Below are 20107 nucleotides of genomic sequence, written 5' to 3'. Positions count from 1 at the left end.
CCACAATCGATATGTGTGATGCTCTGGCCTATCAGGTCGTCACAGGGTATTGTGCAATCTGCCCTTCTGCACATAATCCAATCCTCCTTGGTTACGGATCCTGGTCCTTTGGTGTTGCTAAAAGCTTAGCCAGTCAAAACCCTGAAAACACTTTACACCACACCCACCAGACACACTATTGGGGGCCTGAAAGGAATAGGGCCGCCCACTTGGGGGGGTTGGTAGGGGAAAGTAAAAAGTGAAAGGAGAACTGAAAAAAGGGGTGAAGGAGTAGGAGGTTGAGTGGTGACTCTCGAAGTGAGAGGTCACAGGTCAGGAGCAGGGCTCTTTGAGTACTAGATGGCAGACATTGGTCTGGGCCTGGTAGGAGCTGAAACCCTGGACGCAGGGGATCGTGTCAAAGGGCACGGATTGCCGAGGAGGGCAGTCGGCGGCATTGAGCCATCTCCAGGCAGGGGCTAGGGCACGACTGGGTACGCGGACCCTAGGCCGGGAAGTAGCTTCAAGCGTCCTGCTAATTTACCCGACGGTGGTGAAGCCTTCAAGATTCATCTCTCACCCGTTTCAAAATCGGGGTACTAGCGCACCGATGGGATAGGACTTTCCCAGACACAGTCCACCAAATCCAGAGCGTGAACCCTGAGATCAAGCGCACTCCGTTAGCCATATGGGTGAGCGGGACCCAACTAGTTCCACACTATAGGGTCCAAACAGTGAACAAGGTGCCACAAAAAAGGCCAACCAGCAACACCAAGGGCACGGATCAAAGCGTGCTCCCTCCTTGCTGCAGCGGTGCTCAGAATTCTGGTTTACAAGCTGTCGGTGTCAGTATTCTTGGACTGAGTGAGTATGCAGAAACCCTTCCTTTTCCCAACGGCACCCCACTCCTGCACCACCAACACCTACCCACGGAGGGGTTAAACACCTTGCTGCCGTACCATCGCCACCGGGCTCCCCCTTTTCCCCAACAGCAGCGGTGGTATCCCACCTTACCACGCACCGTGGATGGCGTCACGAACTTCTAACTCCCCTGTACACACTCCCCTTTTCAAACTCGAGTGTCCGCACGAATCCCCACGTCCGAAGACCCCTCGAGCCACCGCGGTTCCGGATCCGAGCGGCTCAGCCGCTGGCACGGGGGTGGTACATATGCGGCCCTTAGAGGACTGGGAGAGGGATACTGCTCCCACTCCCTTCCAATAGGTGCCCCGTGATTTAATTGCACTGGCCCGATTGTCACCATGTTGATAAAAGGTCATCATGATGACCTTCCAGGTCCCCAGGCTATGGAAAGCCTCAGGTATTATGCTTTACAGGATAATCAGTTTAGGTTATACGTGCAGCTCTGACAGCTGCACTGTACTGCAAGGATCGATCATTATAGTACAGTGCAGCTGTGCTCAGACCAGCAAAAGGCAATGTCCCATATAGGGACTAAGTAAAAAAAATAATCTAATAAATACTTATATTTCTGTAAAAAAACTAAACATATATTTGGTATTTCTGCATCCGTAACAACAAAATCTATAAGGCTATGTGCCCACGTTGCGTTCTGTCCCTGCAGAAATTTCTGCAGCAATTTGAACAGCCCACGTGCGCTTCAAATCGCTGCAGAAAGAGTCCGTAATGAAAAGCCGATTTCATGCTCTCTGGATGCAGCCTCTCCCATAGACAGAGCGGGACCTGCATCCAAAGCTCATGAAAGAAGTGACATGTTGCTTTGTAGAACGCAGTGCTTCGGCAGCAGCCATAGCGCTGCGTTGTAATATGCCACGTGGGCATGGATTAGGCACAATCTTCACAGATTGTGCTGGGGACGCAGGACGCATGCAGTTACGCTGCAGTGCAGAACGCAGCGCAACTGCATGAAAATACGGTAAGTGGGCACATAGCCTAACACTGTCACAGTAGTTAAACCCTTCAGTGAACACGATAAAAAACCCAAAACACTATCTTCATCATACAGCTGACAAAAAAGTGGAATAAAAGGCAATGAAAAAGTCATATATAAATAAAAAATGGTACTGCTGAAAAAGTCATCCTGTCCTGCCAAAAACAAGCTGCCATACAGCTCCATCAGTAAAAAAAAAAAATCAAATAAATAAAAGCTATAGCTCTCAGAATACAGCAATGCAAAAACTGTTTTGGTTTTTTTTTCTATAAAATTTTCTTTATGGCGTAAAATACAAAACCTAAAAAAAAACTATGTAAATGTACTATCACTGTATACGCACTGATCTGAAAAATAAAACTGTCTTATCACTTTTATGACATGGTGAATGGCAAAAAAAAAATCCTGAATTGCTAATTCTTCTTCTTTCTGCTTCACAAAAAGCAAAATAGAAGTGATTAAATATTATGTGGCCCAAAATGGTACCAATCAAACTAACTCATCCCGCAAACAATAAGCCCTCAAATGACTGGCAGAAAAATAAATAAAAACTTTAGGCTCCAAAATTCAGTGATGCAAAAAACCTTATTTTGTAAAAAAAAGTTTTTAATGTGATAGTTGCATAACCTTAATAAACTATATAAATCTGGTATTGCTGTAATCATACGAACTTCAGGAATAAAGCTGCCTAATCACTTATGCCCCACAATATACGGTGTAAAAAAAAACAACAAAAAAACCCCCCAAGTTCTTTAACTACTGTTAGTTTATTTTGCCTCCCAAAGATTGCAGTACAGCACAGCTCATATTTATCCTGCGTGCTACGCTGAGCGCTTACACCTGGGATTACGTGTGAAAAACACAATTCAGAGAAAATTCCCAACGGAAAATTCACTGTAATGAGGCAAAGGAAGAAACTTTGACCTCACATCTAGCCTGTGTTTGGCGGTATCCATCTTTTTACGCGTCTTTTGGCCGTGCACAAATTTGTGGTCATCAACAGTTTTCTTCAGTTTTGAAATGATGGACACCACTGAACAGAGACCAAATGGAGTCCGGAAAAACTGCTGCCTCATTAATGAACGGATACTTTGGGGGTTTCACCTGAATCACAAATTTTGTAAATGTACATGGAAACCCCGATGTAAGTGCTCTGCATAAATGTGGACTGATTCAAAATGTTCTGTATCCAAATCGCTACCAAATAGCATTCAATTCCACCCACAAAAACACAATTCCCTACTCAGGTCCATCATCTGTTAACGGAAATATAGGGGGCTTCAACGTTACTGTTAATAAAAAGGCTCTGAAAAACCACTGTAGCTTCCCCCTCAAAAAAGAGATCCAGCAAAATCTGCGCTCCAAAATCCAACTGCCCCTATCCCTTATGAGCCCCACAATGTGCCTAAACCACAGTTAGTGTCCACATGTTTAGCACTGTTTAGCACTGTTGTAGTTAGGAGAGCAGACAGGGTGCAGGTTTCCAGAAGCATGAGCTAGGCACAATATATGGGCATTACAATTCACTGGGAACAACAAGGGCTTATTTTCATTTTTTAATTCTCTAATATCCACTGTGTTTGACACCATGGGTGTTTTCAAGAGACTAAATCATCACTACACCCATAGATGAATTACCAAAGGGGTGTAATTTCCAAAATTTGGTCACTAGAGGGTGTTTCTTCTGTTCTGGCACTTAGGTACTGTGCAAATGGAGTTTGCAAACTTGTGATGACTGTCACAATGTGTCGCTAGACTCTACTTGTATGCAGTAAATGGAGAGGTAGTCAGACAGGCCAAGATTATAAACCAGGAGGGCACGACAGTACACAGGTGCACACAGAGATGAGGTTGAGATACAGATGAAGGTCAGGGTTCGGAAAAAGTACACCCAAGATACAGGGAGCAGGCAAGTACGTGGTCAGGAGGAAGTCTAAGGTCAGAATCCGGGAAGTCACAACAGAAACAAGGGAGGACAGACAGAGAAATGGTAAACAGCAGTCCAAAGTCGAGAGTAAAAGATCTGAATCATGAACACCACATGAGACAACAGCACAACTGTAAATAGGAAGTAAGATTGGAGGTGTCCTGACTGAGCTAACATGCTCCCTAAAAAGCCGAGCAATCACCGGGAACGAGAAGTATCTGCAAGAGTAACTCCCAGAACCAGCGTGAAACCCAGTGCTATGAAACAAGCAGCAGAGCATTCATCATGCAAAACGATCTGCACATTAGGAAACATATACCGGGCCCTGCAGGAGAGCATGGCAGAACATTACAAAATGTATGGAATCATGACAAAACTATTCTAGAATAAAATGTGCTACAAAAATGAAATGGCGCTCCTTCCCTTTCGAGCCCTGAGTTTCAGTCAAACAGTACAGTAGAGTCACATGTGGGTAATTTCCACAGTCGCGATAAATTATGTTACGCATTATGGAGCTTTTTTTTTTTTTCCTTATTTCCCTTTAGAAAATTGGAAATCTGGGGTTAAAACAACATTTTAGTGGAAAAAATGTAATTATTTTTTGGTCACTGCCCAATAGTATACAATTCTGTGATGCACCTGTAGTGCCAATATGCTCTCTGCACCTCTGGATGAATTCATTGAGGGGTACAGTTTGGAAAATGGGTTCAATCATGGAGGTTTCTGCTGTTATTGCACCTTGGGGGCTCTGCCAATGTGATATGGCACCCACAAATCATTCCAACTAAATCTGAAATCAAATACAGCACTCTCTTTACACTGAAAAGTAGTTTTCAACCACATATGGGGTATTGGCGTACTCAGGAGAAATGGCAAAACAAATTGTAAGACGCATTATCTCCTGTTACCCTTGTAAATTTGAAAAATTTGGGATTAAAGCAATATTTTTGTGGTAAAAACGCATTTTTTTTATTTGCATGGCTCAACATGAAATTCTGTGAACCACCTGGGGGTTCAAGATGGTCACCAAATAAAAAAAAAAAATGCTTGATGGATCTAGTTTCAGAAATGTGCTCACTTCTGGGTGAGCTCCACTGTTCAGGCACATCAGGGGCTCTCCAAACACGACATGGCGTCCTATCTATTCCAGACAATTTGGCACTCTAAAATTCAAATGGTGCTCCTTCCAAGCCCTGCCATGCTCCCGAACAGCAGATTTCCACCACATAAGGGGTATCGGCGTAATCAGGAAAAATTGCACAAGAAATTTTATGATACATTTTGTTTTGATGCCCTTGTAAAAATGCCAAATTTGGAGCTAAAGTAACATTTTTATGGGAACAAGTAAAATTTTCATTTTTATTTCTTTAGTTCCTGTGAAGCAGTTAAGGGCTTAATAAACTTTTTAGGCATGCTTCTGAAAACTTTGCGGGGTGCAGTTTTTAGAATGGTGTTACTTAGAAAATACCCAATCACCTAGGCCTCCCAAAGTCACTTCAAACGTGATGTAATCCCTAAAAAAATTGTTTTAGAAATTTTGTTGGAAAAATGAGAAATTGCTAATAAACTTTCCACCCTTATATAAAAATTAGAAAAAAATTGCGACATACTTAAAATTTCCATCAAATGTTCAAATTTTTTCACAAATAAACGCAAATATATCCTAAATTTACCACTTTCATGAAGTCCAATCTGTCTTGAAAAAATACTGTCTTGGAATCACTGTGATCAATTGAAGCATTTCAGAGTTATAACCTCAAAGTGACACTGATCAAAATTTCAAAAATTAACTGGTTTATGAACGAAAAAAATAGGCTGGCTGGTAAAGGGGTTAAAACCAACTTTAAAATAAACTTTGTTTATGGGAAAACACCTTTAAAAGGTAAAAACAAGATATACACACACAGACACACACAGTAAGGGGTACTTTGCACGCTGCGACATCGCTAGCCGATGATAGCGATGCCGAGCGCGATAGTACCCGCCCCCGTCGCACATGCGATATCTTGTGATAGCTGCTGTAGTGAACATTATCGCTACGGCAGCTTCACACGCACTTACCTGCCCTGCGTCACACGGCAGGCGGCCAATAGAAGTGGAGGGGCGGAGATGAGCAGGACATAAACATCCCGGCCACCTCCTTCCTTCCGCATAGCTGCTGGAGGCAGGTAAGGGGATGTTCCTCGCTCCTGCGGCTTCGTACATAGCGATGTATGCTGCCACAGGAACGAGGAACATCGTACCTGTCGCTGCAGCGAAATTATCGAAATGACAAACACTGCATAGATCACCAATTTACGACGCTTTTGCGATCGTTTATCGGTGCATCTAGGCTTTACACGTTGTGACGTCGTTACTGGCACTGGATGTGCGTCACTTTCGATTTGACCCTGACGATATCGCAGTAGCGATGTCGCAACGTGCAAAGTACCCCTTAAGGATAGTCCTGGGAGTGGACCCACTGGACTGTGCAATGGACTTCCCTTGGGACGCCGCCTCGAGCAAACCCCTATACAGGGACTGTTGGGTGTAACCGCAGAGAGCCTAGATGCACGGAAGCCGGGATCAGCAAGAGTCACAGGATAAAGTCTTATAGATACAGGATCCGATCTGAACCAGGTACAGGTCAACGGGATCAGGCAGAAGTCCAGAACCGAAGACTGGTGCAGGTTACAGGGATCAGGCTGGAGTGTGTGCTCAGAACGGTACTCAGGATCTGCAAGCAGAGACAGAGTTACACCAAGCACAGGCATAAAAGGACCTGAACAACTTATACAAGAGACAAGCTACAGGGACGCATTGAACAAGCACTGGCCATGGGGAATAGGAAGTCTTAAATACCCAAGGTTAATTAGTAGTCATATCCTGGACAGCTGTGCTGGCCCTTTAAGTCTAGGTGAGTGCACGTGCGTGCCCTCTAGTGTGCATGTGTGAGGACCGCAACCCAGAAGTCAGAGCTGAGACCACAGGAGGAGAGGCAGGATGCTGGAGCGCAGGTGGCTGCAGTGAGTGTGCGGCGCGGAGCTGGGACAGACGGGGAAAAGGTATGAACGAGGTAGCAGGAGAGCGGGCTCGGCGGGGAGTGGGGACCCCAGGGGTTGGAGCGATGGGTGATGGGCCTGGGACAGGAACTGGCATAGGAGAACAGGGGCATTAATATTCTCCCGGGTCTCCCAAGGGCATTCCTCAGGGCCAAAACCCTTCCAGTCCACAAGAAACAAAGTCCTACCCCTAACCTTCTTCATGGCCAAGATCTCTCTTACATAGAGCTCTCCAGAACCGTGATGTAAACGGAGTCCACCTGTCGGATACCCATGTGTGACGGAAAACCATGGAGCCGGAAGATGTGTTGAATGAAGGTGTCCGTAAGTTCTGGAGCCGAGGGAAGACCGGACATTGGAACAAAGTGAGCCATCTTGTAAAAGCGATCAACGACAACCCAGATAATGGAACAACCAGCGGACAAGGGTAGATCCATGAAGGAACAGAAGGAATAGGCAAGGGTAGCAGGTGACCAGAGGGTAGCTGTTTAGGCATCTTATTGCGGGCACATGAGGGGCAAGATGCGACGAAGTTCACTACGTCCTTGTGAAGAGACGGCCATCAATAATATCAGTTAAGGAGTAAAAACATCGTCTTCTAGTCTGCATATCCAGCCACCTTGGAAGAGTGGTCCCACTGGAGAACCCTTTGTCTGTCAGTCTCTGCGACAAATATCTTGCCAGGAGGTATTTGATTCAAAGAGACGGGAGGCACAGGGATGATGTTACTAGGAGGTATGATGAACTGGACCTCCTCCTCCTGGTCCGCTGGGAGGAAGGACTGGGACAGAGCATCAGCCCTGACAATCTTGTCTGCTGGTCGGATGTGTCAGTGGAAATCAAAACGGGCAAAAAACAAAGACCACCAGGCTTGACGAGGATTGAGTCTTCAGGCTGACTGCAAATATGCCAGGTTTTTGTGGTCCGAATAAAATCACAATAGGGTACACAGCTCCCTCCAGCAAATAGCACCACTCCTCTAAGGCCAGCTTAGTGGCAAGGAGTTCCCAGTCTCCTTTGGCATAATTGCGTTCTGAAGCAGTGAAGGCCTTAGAGAAGAACCCACACGTGACCAGTCATCCAGTGGAGGATTTTTGCATGAGGACAGCTCCAGCACTGGAGGATGAGGCATCCACCTCCAGAGTGAATTGCTTATTCATAGGTGGACGATGCAGGACTGAGCGGTGGAGAATGCCTGTTTTAAGGCAAGGAAAGTATCTCTGGCCTCAGGAGTCCACTGCTTCAGATTCGCCACTCACAGCTGGCAGTCGTGCTCTATGGCCGCTCGCTGTGACAGGACAGAAATGTAACAGATCTGAATCGCCATAGGACCACATGTGGATTACATCGGACCTCAAGGGGTGTTTGGGGGTTAATAAAGTGGTGAAAGAGGCTGCTTATTTATTTCAAATAAAGGTTTTTTGGCTGTTTGTGGTTATTTACTTTCACTTACAGATTAGTAATGTGGGGTGTCTCATAGACGCCTGACATCACTAACCTAGGGCTTTGTGGCAGTAATGAGCTGCCATTAACCCCTTATTAACCTGATTGCCACTGCACCAAGGTCATTGGGAAGAGCCGGGTAAAGTCTCGGGACTGTCGGATCTAATAGATGTGGAAATTCCAGGTGGCTGCTGGCTGATATTTTTAGGCTGAGGGTCTCCAAAATGTGGGTCTTCCCAGCCTGAGAATACCAGGCCCCAGCTGTGAGGCTTTATCTTGGCTGGGTATCAAAATTGGGGGGGGGCGCATGCCGTGTCGGTGATCGGTGAGTATGAAGTGGAAAGAGAGAGAGAGAGAGAGAGAGAGATATTTACTCCTGCAATGTTGTTTTTTTTTATCTTGGAACAAAGTGGGTGACTAGCATTTTTTGTGACAAGAATGCAGGTACATTCCATACAAAATGCAACCCATTTGTTACCATGCGATTTGCCATCCATTTTTCATCCCCTCATTGAGTTTTATGGGTGACAAAACGGGCCAAAACGCAAAAAGAATTGACAGGCTGCTTTTTTGTTAAAGATTTTGACTAATATATGACAAATAAAACGCTGCCAAAAAACTGAAACGTGCACACGGAAATTCTAATTTCTCATAAACTGCATGCTTTGCTTCCCTAGCAAAGTCTGTCATTGACACAGTGCCGTTTAAAACACGACAAAAACACGGAAAAAAAAAACGAAACATGCACACACAGCTTAAGAATTCGTAAGTGGTAAATCAAGAAAAAAAATTATTGGCACATCCAAAATAATTTTTTGAGGGGCAGAGATAGGATAAAAATTCTTCTTACATTATTAAAATCTGTGGAGCCACAAACTATCCAACATTCCTGACGTATTTCCAGTGCACATAAGCAAACTAGTCTAAAGCCTGCTTTACATGTTACGATTTCACATACGATATCGTATGCGATCGTAAGCGCCCCCATCGTATGTGCGGCATGTTCAATTTGTTGAATGTGCCGCACAAACGATTAACCCCCGTCACACGTACTTACCCGTCCATACGACCTCGATGTGGGCGGCGAATGTCCACTTCGTGGAGTGGGAGGGACGTTCGGTGTCACATCGACGTCACGCGGCAGTCGGCCAATAGAAGCGGAGGGGCGGAGATGAGCGGGACGTAAACATCCCGCCCACCTCTTTCCTTCCGCATTGCCGACTGGAGCCGCGGGAGGCAGGTAAGATCTGTTCAATGTTCCCGGGGTGTCACACACTGCGATGTGTGCTGCCTCGGGAACATTGAACAACCTGACGTGCAATTCATCAGGATTCAATGACGTGTATGCGATGAACGGTTTACCATTCAATCGCAATCGCACGTACCTGTCACACACTACAATGTACATTACGATGCCGGATGTGTCTCACTTACGACGTGACCCCGCCGACACATCATAAGATATACTGTAGCGTGTAAAACGGGCTTTAGGATAGCCCACAGAATAATGGGTGACTGTTTAAGCTAGTGAACAACATTCAATTACTAACGACAAACAGTTGAAACAAAAAGAATTCAGCAGTGATAAACAACTAAATTAATGAAAAAAAACCTGAACAATGTTATTTATACACATGAGTTCATTAGCAAACAAAAAATAAATAACTAAATGCTAGAAAACATCAAAGATTGCAACAGGATTAATGTATGTTAAATATAATACACTTATATAATAAAGATCATTCCTATAATTCACACCTAGTGGATGTTTTGCGCTAAGGGTAACAATCCAATAGGCTTCTCTTAAGGCAAGACTTTGTTTTGCCAGTTGCCCCCTCTCACTTTAACTCTTTCTATGGCAAAAAAAAAGTGGAGAGGCTGTCTTTACACGCAACAAAAAAAATGTTTGGAAGCCCCTGATTACGAGGAATTTCCACTATTTATATTATAAATATATTCTATTATCCATTTTTATTTTACGAGAGATGTAGCCTATGTAACATACGTTGCACTGTGAACACTGAATACAATAAATTACATGGTCTGTTTCACAATTCATAAGTGACTCTACTTTATGGACAGTGTTATTGTGGATAGAAAATTCCGTTCTTTTATTTTCAGCAAATGCACAGACATTGCACGGGGCCCTGGCAAATCTATAAAAACCGTGGGTTGTTCACTAACTTTGTTCGGGTTTTTTGCTGGTGTACAAGATGGTGATAAGAAACTGCCCAATGATTGTCTGCGCCTAGCAACACACATGCAGCCTTTACCTATTATTTTGCTTAGAATTCGGTCCTCATTTACTACAGGTAAGAATTTCACAATAACTTTGTTTACTTGCTTTGTGTGTGTATATGAGAGAGACTATTGTATATTTAAAAGAGAACATGTCGCCACCATAAAATGCTATTTACCTTCATATAAAGTGGTAATTTGTAGGTAAATTGTCTTTAAAATCTGAACCTGTGATCAGATTTGGTGACTATAAGCTGCGGACACCATCAGTGAACTCTTATATATAGCATTCTAGAAAACTCAATATAAGAGTTCAGGCCGCGGTGTAGGATGTAAAAACCACTTTTATTATGCTCACATTGGGGGTGGCCTGGTCTGATGGGTGTGGCTGCTCTCTGGTCTAGCGCCTCCTCTCTGCTTTGATCTCCATCCTCCGTCTATCCAGCCCAGGATGGAACTGTGATCATGCGCTGGGGCACTTTGATCTGCCCTGCTGAGGGCAGATCAAAGTACTGTAATGCACACTACAATACTTTGATCTGCCATGAGCAGGGCAGATCAAAGTGCGCTTGTGCAGGACCTCAATGTCGGTTAGTGTGGATGACTTACAACACGTCATGCACACAAGCCTCAGAAGGAGGAGGGAGAACAGAGATTGCCGAACAGAAGAGGCGCTGGACCCATGAGCAGCGACACCCATCGGACAGGACCGCCCCCTTGGTGAGTATAAAAAGTGTTTTTTATGTTCTACAGAGGGGTCTGGGCTCTTACATACAGTATTCTGGAATGCTGTATATAAGAGCTCACTATTGGTAGCTGCAGCTCATATTGGAAAAGCCTAGTGAAAGGTTCCCTTTAAATCCTGTCTGTTTAACATACTGGAGCAGTGTCTACAGGAAAAATATGAGGTTTTAGGCTATGTTCATACTTAGCTTATTTGCTGCTTTGTAGCATGGTTTTTATCATTAGTTCTATGCAAATTACAGTAAAAGCTGCTATTTACAGTAAAAGCAAAAGCTTTCACAAATCTCATGCACACAGACTTTTTTTTCCTAACTATATTGGATAACTACTGTGTTTTTGAAAAAAGCATCATGTCAATTCTTTCAGCGTTTTTGAAACTTGACACCATTGAAAGCAATGAGAGTGCAAAAACGCAACTGAGTTTTTTTGCTGCTGCTTTTGTGATGAACGACACTAACTATATTTAACACTAGAACTACTGGACTCGTGACACCTATATAGAAATACATAGTGCAAAGTAGTCAAAATGACTACCTCAGTAGTTCTAGTGTTAAACATATACTATAGACATATCACGCGTTTTTTAGCTGTGTTTTGGTGGGTCTACAGTATATGTTTAACTAAACTTAGTTTTATTCACCACAAAAGCACCAAAACTCAGAAAAAACAAAACAAAACAGAAAAACCTGCTTTTTGGAAGCAGCTTTTTTACTGCCAAGAGAGCAGATTTTGCTGTAGAAAAAAAGCAATGTGGGAACATACCCTGATTCTCCCTCTATACACTTACAGTAATTTAGGTGGAGCAGAGAATGGTTACAGCCATCAATTACAATACAGTGGGTGCTGTAATCAAGCCCCAACATGCAGCCTCTGCTTTACAGCTTAAAGGTATGTGCCCACGATCCGTGGAAATTGCGTTCTAGATGCTGCGTCAGCTGTCCTGCGGACATGTGAGTGTTCTGCATAGGAGAAAGCAGCGGCTTGTACCCACAATCAGGGTTCGGGGAGCTGTGGACTTTTGCTCTGTTCTCCCAGCGAAGAACACTCGTGTCTCCGCAACAATAAATTGATATGCTGCGCCTTGGGAAGCTGTGCGTCAGTTTAAGCTATGGAGAACAGAAGCACAGTGGGCATGGATTGCGTTTTCCATTGCTGCCTGGGAAATAGCCCATGAATTGTCCGTGCATCGCTGACTACAATCTGGAGTTATCCTTCAGGACGAGGTGAGCTGAAATCAACTTGTTTATATTTCTATGAGAAATTTTGTGCCTGCTGCTGACTGCTAGTGATCTCTCACACTCCACAGGATACTATGGACGTCGTAAGACATTACACCATTGGATTAAGTTAAAACATCGAGGATTTTTATTTTAATGACTAAATTAATGAACAAGGGAGTGTGGGGGAGAGTTTGTTCAAATCAACTATTTTTTCCAATGTGTGTGCATTGATTTAACTGTACACTGACCGTGTAGCCATGGATGTCTGATCGACACTTCTCCATTACTTACCTCTGGGTTCGATGTCGGCTATCAATTCACAGCTAAGATCAACCCCAAAAATATTACCGATTGCCATTGCACCAGGGCAATCGGGAAAAGATGTGCAAAGTGCCAAAATTTATTAATTTTTTTTAAAACTTTTTTTTCAACTTTTTTTTTTTATCTTACTAGTCCCCCTAGGGGACTATAAGGATCAGCAGTCTGATTGCTCATTCATTTCTGTAGATCACAGTTGCATCGCTCTGATCTTCAGAAATGCTGCTCTACACTCACAGACGGCGCTCTCCCGACAATGAGAGGAAGTAAGTAATGATAGCTACATGACCCTGTGCTTCCATGCCTATCATCGGCTCTACATGATCACATCACGGGGCTTCCGATGGCAATGGGTAAATGCCGGGCATTTATATTGTGCTGTCATTTTGTCAGCGCAATCTAAGACGTTAAAAGGCGCGGGTGGATCGCAGAATCACCCGAGCCTGATAGCTACACGTCAGCTGTTCAAATCAGCTGCACGTCACCCTGACACGAGCCATGATGTACCCAGTACGTCATGTATCTTAAAGAGGTTAGCTTATTTATTCCCTATCCACATGTGTTTGCAGGGCAATTGTCCTGTTCTTACCCCCATTTTGTTTTATTTTTCAGCCCTCTAGCCAGGCCTTACTACAACCATTTTAAGCACCAGAGTTCGGGTCCTCATTAACTTCTATGGGGTTCAGGGTCCGGGTAGCAAACCAAACTTTTAACTTAAGTTTGACCGAACTCAGCGAACTGGAACACCCACAAGTCTGCTCGTCCCTAATCGCTAAATAAAACACCTTCTCCATGTACCCATGCAATACTTGTATGAAGTGATGAAGATGTGAGATACAGTCTTAGCTCGTAAGTCAGAGAAAACCGTGGATAGTCCAGCTTTAAGTTTGAAGCCATTAATGATTAAAATATATGATTTATTGGTTCCAAATAAAACAGTGATACAGTGTAAAAGTGAAAATCAATGTGTTTCAAAAGTAATAATGTTCTCAGTCTTGCAATACACTTATCAAAATGTCATGCAATTGCACCTGTAAAACAATTTTTGTAAAGGAAGGGTAACATACGGGCAAGTAAATTGGATGATTAAAATTGCATAAATGACAAGGCTATCTGATTAATAATGTAATTAAATCCAGAAAAAAACTTGGTGCTCAGAATTTGTTACAAGCAAAAGGATAACCATGTTTTGAACTTTTGACTTTCAGGCTCTATATCTCACACTCCACTACAGCTTTGAGCGTAAAACTACCTTCATTTTATAGACAATCACCTTGGCTATCTCATACATAAATTTGACTTGCAACTATTTAGCATATGATTAGTTATGCAGATTCTTGTCATGTCACTGTATTGTTACTGTTTTGCTCCTAAAAATGTTAAATTAACTTTATTATTTTGTTAGTATTTTCTAAATCCAACTTTGCCTTTCAACACTGACTGAATCTTCCTGTGAGATTCAAATCATGTTTCGACCAAAATATGATCCCAGGTCTCTTCTCCATATTCCCAACATTGGTGCATAGTGGTCGGCTCACTTGGGTATCTACTGTATAATCTATTTCTTCAACTCTACCCAAAAGTGTTCCATCAGGTTGAGGTCTGTGGACTGTGGAGGCCAATCCAGCACCTCTACTTCATTGACATTGAACCATTTTTTCACCAATCTCTATGTATGCTTTGGGTCGTTGTTCTGCTGCAACTCTGTCTCATCCTTTTCAAACCCATAGTACTCGAGTTTATGAAGGAACATGTCTTGTAGGATACGCACATATAGCTCAGCATTGAGATCACAGTATTTGAACGTTCTTTCAATTTCTTGATCTGTTATCCCCATTTTCCCTGATTTCTTCCAGACTCATTTGCACCCATCAAAGCCTCACAGCATCATTCTTTCAATGTAATTTGCATTCTGGATGCACATACAGTTGAAAACAAGAATGGATCGTAAATACATAAGTACCCTGTACTCGAGTTTATGAAGGAACATGTCTTGAAGGATACTCACATATAGCTCAGTATTGAGACCAACATCGATCCTGGTGAAGTATATAATGCCTTTGGCTGTGAATAAAACCCATATCATCAAGCTTCCTCCACAGTAGTTGACAGTTCTTTCAATTTCTTGATCTGTTATTCTCATTTTCACTGATTTCTTCCAGACTCCTTTGCATCCATCAAAGACTCACAGCATCACGCTTTCAATGGCATCTGCATTCTGGATGCACATACAGTTGAAAACAAGAATCGATCATAAATCCATAAGTTCCCTGTTGCATCTTTCACCCTGTGCATCTGAGCCTCATCACAGTGTGCATGATGATATCAATATGTCGCACCCCCTGTGTTGAGCATCAGAACGCATGCTGCAGAAAATGGAGCAACAGGGAAATGGAGAAAGGTGAGTAATTTCAAATGTTGTACATAAATGGAGATAGATGTGTGTGTGTGTGTGTGTGTGTGTGTGTGTGTGTGTATGTATAGTGTTGGGCAGGGCCAGCGTCACCACTCGACACAGCCGGGCAAGTGCCTGGGGCCCTGAACAAACAGGGGGCCCACTCGCTGTTGTAGTTGCAAGCAACCTTCGTTGGGAGAACACAGGTAAGAGACCGCAGCCCCCCCGAACCCTGATAGTGGGCATGAGCAGCTGCGGTCTCTTGCGTTCTTTTGAAAAGGAGACTCGCAGCCCTGCAAGTCAGGACCCGCCACATCCAGAACGCAGCGGGTGCTGGTCGTGGGCATGTACGCTTAGGGTTTAATCACATCACATCTGCATATAAAATGTGTGAGTGCAATACGAGAAAACATTGCATTGCACTCGCATCAATGTAAAGCAATAGAGCAGAGCACATCTGCTAGTTTTTCCTCTGAAAATGTTTGCATGCTGCGAGTGGCTCCGTACCTCATCAATACAAGTCATTGGGTGCGAGAAAAACCCACGGTACATGGACTGTTTTTCACATGTTTCAATTACATGCAGTCAAAAGTAAGAAATATAAATAGAGGGATAGGTAGAAAGATAGGGAGATGTGAAATATACAGTGCCTTGCGAAAGTATTTGTCCCCTTGAAATTTTCAACCTTTTCCCACATTTCAGGCTTCAAACATAAAGATAAAAATTTTATTGTTATGGTGAAGAATCAACAAGTTGTGGGACACAATTGTGAAGCTGAATGAAATTTATTGCTTATTTTAAACTTTTTTAAAAAAATAAATGAAAAGTGGGGCATGCAATATTATTAGTCCCCTTTACTTTCAGTGCATTAAACTCACTCCAGAAGTTCATTGAGGATCTGTATATAATGTCCTATACCCCTGCACATAGAAAGCTTGTACCCTGTCTTTGATGTGGCACCTAAATGGTGTTTAGCCTTGTTTTTAGCACCAAATTAAATATTTTCCCCCCAAAAAAACACGTAGGGTCCCCCCTATTTTTAGTAGTCAGCTAAGGTGAAGCAGACAGCTGCAGTCTGCTGAACGCAGCAGGCAGCTCTACCTAGGCTGGTGATCCAAAACAGCGCTCACGCCATGCTGTTATTTTAAAATTAAATAAATAATTGAAAACAAAGAATGTGAGGTGCTCCCCCAAATTGGATCACCAGTCAAGGTAAAGCAGACAGCTGTGGGTGCCAATCCTGGTGTTTCGCATTGGCTCTTCCAGTTGCCCTGGTGCGGTGGCAAACAAGGTAATAAATAAGCTTGATGTCAGCTGTGAATTGTCAGCTAACATCAAGCTCTGGTACGAATAATGGGTGGGCGTCTAATAGATACCTCCCATTATTAATCCAGTAAGTGAGCAAAGAAAAATACATTTTTAAATGGACAAACACTACTTTTAATTTTTTTCACAAAAACTGTCCGTCGTAATTAATAGTGAGGTCCCACCATGATGTTCCCCAAAAGAGAACCCAAAAGACATAAAAAAAAATAGTAAAGAAATAAAGACCTAAGACACCCTCATTCACCAATTTATTTTTCTGCTAAATCCCTAATCCGGGTCCGGCGCAATCCAATCTGGGGATCCCCTGACGATCCCATACTCGCTGTCACAGTCAGTCAATGAAGAACAGTGGCTTGGAGAGCAGTGACTGGAGGCTCACACAGTACTGTGTGATATCCACTGGAGTGACCCGAGATGACCTCATGGGTACTACTACAGCTAGTATATATCGCATCGGGAGTGTGGAGAAATGAACACTGGGCATGTGTCACACTGTTTGCACTTTCCAACATATATGTTGTATGTCATCGTTCCGCATTTGTGTATTGTATGTGTTGCATTATTTGACATCTTCCACCCTTGTGCACTGTCTCTTCCTTGTTGTGTGCTGTATATTGCTATCTGGTATTGTTTCTTGAGCTGTGCTGTGTGTACGTGTTGTCTGTGTACATGTGTGTATATAGCTGTAAGCTGTGTGTACGTGTCATCAGTGTACGTGTGTGTGTGTGTGTATATATATGGCTGTACGCTGTGTGTGCGTATCGTCTGTGTACGTGTGTGTGTTTATATGGCTGTACGTTGTGTGTGCGTATCGTCAGTGTATGTGTATGTGTGTATGGCTGTATGCTGTGTGTACATGTGTGTGTATACGGCTGTACGCTGTGTGTACGTGTGTATATAACTGTACGCTGTGTGTACATGTTGTCTGTGTACATGTGTGCATGCATATGGCTGTACGCTGTGTGTACATGTTGTCTGTGTACATGTGTGTGTATATGGCTGTACAGTGTGTACGTGTCATCTGTGTACATGTGTGTGTGTGTGTATATGGCTGTACGCTGTGTGTGCGTGTCTATATGGCTGTGCGCTCTGTGTACAGGTGTATGGATAGGGCTGTACCCTGTGTCTACATGTGTGTGTGTGTATATGGCTGTATGCTGTGTACATGTGTGTGTATATGACTGTACACTGTGTGTTCGTGTGTCTATATGGCTGTACACTGTGTGCATGTCTGTGTATATGTGCCAAAGAAGAATGGTCTAAAATTCCAGCAGAGCATTGTAAGAAACTCATTGATGGTTACCGGAAGCGGTTGTTCGCAGTTATTTTGGCTAAAGGTTGTGCAACCAAGTATTAGGCTAAGGGTGCCAATACTTTTGTCTGGCCCATTTTTGGAGTTTTGTGTGAAATATGGAATGATTTGATTTTTGTTTCATTCTCTGTTGTGTTTTTTCATTGCAAGCAAAATAGATGAAGATAATAATACCAAAGAATTTGTGATTGCAATCATTTTCAAGAAGAAACTGAGTATTATCTGACAGAATTGCAGGGGTGCCAATACTTTTGGCCAGCACTGTAACTATAATCCTCCCTTGTGGGCTGTTTCTCCCCACCTATGTGCTGTTTCTCCTCCCCTGTGCACTATAATCTGCCCCTGTGCAGTCTCTTCCCCAGACTCTCTCTTGTGCCCTGTGCTCTCTCCCCCCACTCTATCTACCCGCTTCCCCCCACTTTTCCTCCCCCCGCTATCCCCGTCAACTCTTCCACATGCTCTCTTCTACAGTGCTCTCCCTCCCTCTGCTATCTCTCTTTGCCCTGTGCTCCCTCTTTCCCCCAGCCCTCTCCTCCCGTGTAGTCCCTGATCTCCTGCTCTCTCCTCCAGCGCTCTCCCTCGCCTGCCATACACTGTGTATATGTGGGTGTATATGGCTGTACGCTGTGTACAGGTGTATGGATACGGATGTACCCTGTGTCTACGTGTGTGTGTGTGTATATATCTGTATACTGTGTGTATATGGCTGTATGCTGTGTGTACGTGTCGTCTGTATACGTGTGTGTATATGGCTGTACGCTGTGTGTACATGTCGACTGTGTATGTGTGTGTGTGTGTGTGTGTGTGTGTATGTATTCTCTCTGTCTCTCTCTCAACCCCCCCTCCCCCCGGAGAAAACACTGGTGTTTTAAGTAAAAATTGTTTCTATATTTACCTGTATCCAGCGATGCTGTCTTCGGCTCTGCTGCCTACCACTCCTGACAGACAGTCCTTATACTCACTGAATATTCACTGCACTGAAGAGCTGGAAGCAGGAGCAGCGCTGGGGACTTCACTGTCGGTGACCGCGTCACTGGGGACAGGTGAGTATACAGGTGTGTGTAGGTGAAGACATGTGTGTCTGTGTTCAGTGTATATGTCTATAGCGTGTGTGGGAAGACCGGTAACGTGGATGTCACTTGCACAAGCGCAGTTCGAACTGTGCCTGCGCAACTGACATACTGCGGTGCATGCCAGAATAGGGAGACAGACACAACTGGCAATTATGTATGTAGATACTGTATATATAATACAATTTCCATACAGTGCTAGCCAAAAGTATTGACACCCCTGCAATTCTGTCAGATAATACTCTGTTTCTTCTTGAAAATTATTGCAATCACAAATTCTTTGGTATTATCTTCATTTAATTTGTCTTCAATGAAAAAAAAAAAATTGTCATAAAGCCAAATTGTATATAATTCCACACCAAACATAAAAAAGGGGGTAGACAAAAGTATTGGCACTGTTTGAAAAATCATGTGATGCTTCTCTAATTTGTGTAAATAACAGCACCTGTAACTTACCTGTGGCACCTAACAGGTGTTGGCAATAACTAAATCACACTTGCAGCCAGTTGACATGGATTAAAGTTGACTCAACCTCTGTCCTGTGTCCTTGTGTGCACCACATTGAGCATGGAGAAAAGAAAGAAGACCAAAGAACTGTCTGAGGACTTGAGAATCCAAATTGTGAGGAAGCATGAGCAATCTCAAGGCTACAAGTCCATCTCCAAAGACCTGAAAGTTCCTGTGTCTACGGTGCGCAGTGTCATCAAGAAGTTTAAAGCCCATGGCACTGTGGTTAACCTCCCTAGATGTGGAAGGAAAAGAAAAATTGACGAGAGATTTCAACGCAAGATTGTGCGGATGGTGGATAAAGAACCTCGACTAACATCCAAACAAGTTCAAGCTGCCCTGCAGTCCGAGGGTACAACAGTGTCAACCCGTACTATCCGTCGGTATCTGAATGAAAAGGGACTGTATAGTAGGATACTCAGGAAGACCCCACTTCTTACCCCAAGACATAAAAAAGCCAGGCTGGAGTTTGCCAAAACTTACCTGAGAAAGCCTAAAACGTTTTGGAAGAATGTTCTCTGGTGTGAGGTAGCGTGGTCGGCTGCGCAGCAGAAGACACGGGATCCAGGCACCAAGGGTCACAGCACACGGTTTATTATCCAAACAAAAGTCCACAACAGTACACATGTGCCTCTCCGGCAGAGAACTCAGGGAGTTGTGATCACTCCCTCACAC

The 20107-nt window shown here is 43.6% G+C and overlaps 1 protein-coding gene across 3 annotated transcripts in view; it reads right to left on the bottom strand.

Moving 5' to 3' along the window:
• MTG1 (mitochondrial ribosome associated GTPase 1) overlaps positions 1 to 20107 on the bottom strand; it is a 1022130-nt gene that overhangs the window by 671339 nt on the left and 330684 nt on the right. Inside the window, exon 1 of one of the 3 annotated variants that reach the window (XM_075349126.1) lies at positions 14831 to 15029. The exons of the other annotated variants lie outside the window; for them this stretch is intronic. Coding sequence (XP_075205241.1) covers positions 14831 to 14965 — 135 coding nt within the window. The 5' untranslated portion in view covers positions 14966 to 15029. Of the gene's footprint in view, positions 1 to 14830; positions 15030 to 20107 lie in introns of those variants that run through there. 3 annotated transcript variants of the gene reach the window in all.

This window comes from Anomaloglossus baeobatrachus, chromosome 5, assembly GCF_048569485.1.
Source record: "Anomaloglossus baeobatrachus isolate aAnoBae1 chromosome 5, aAnoBae1.hap1, whole genome shotgun sequence".
Classification (NCBI taxonomy): Eukaryota; Metazoa; Chordata; class Amphibia; order Anura; family Aromobatidae; genus Anomaloglossus; species Anomaloglossus baeobatrachus.
The sequence above is the reverse complement of the archived record's forward strand: the minus strand, read 5'-3'. Positions and strand labels throughout refer to the sequence as shown.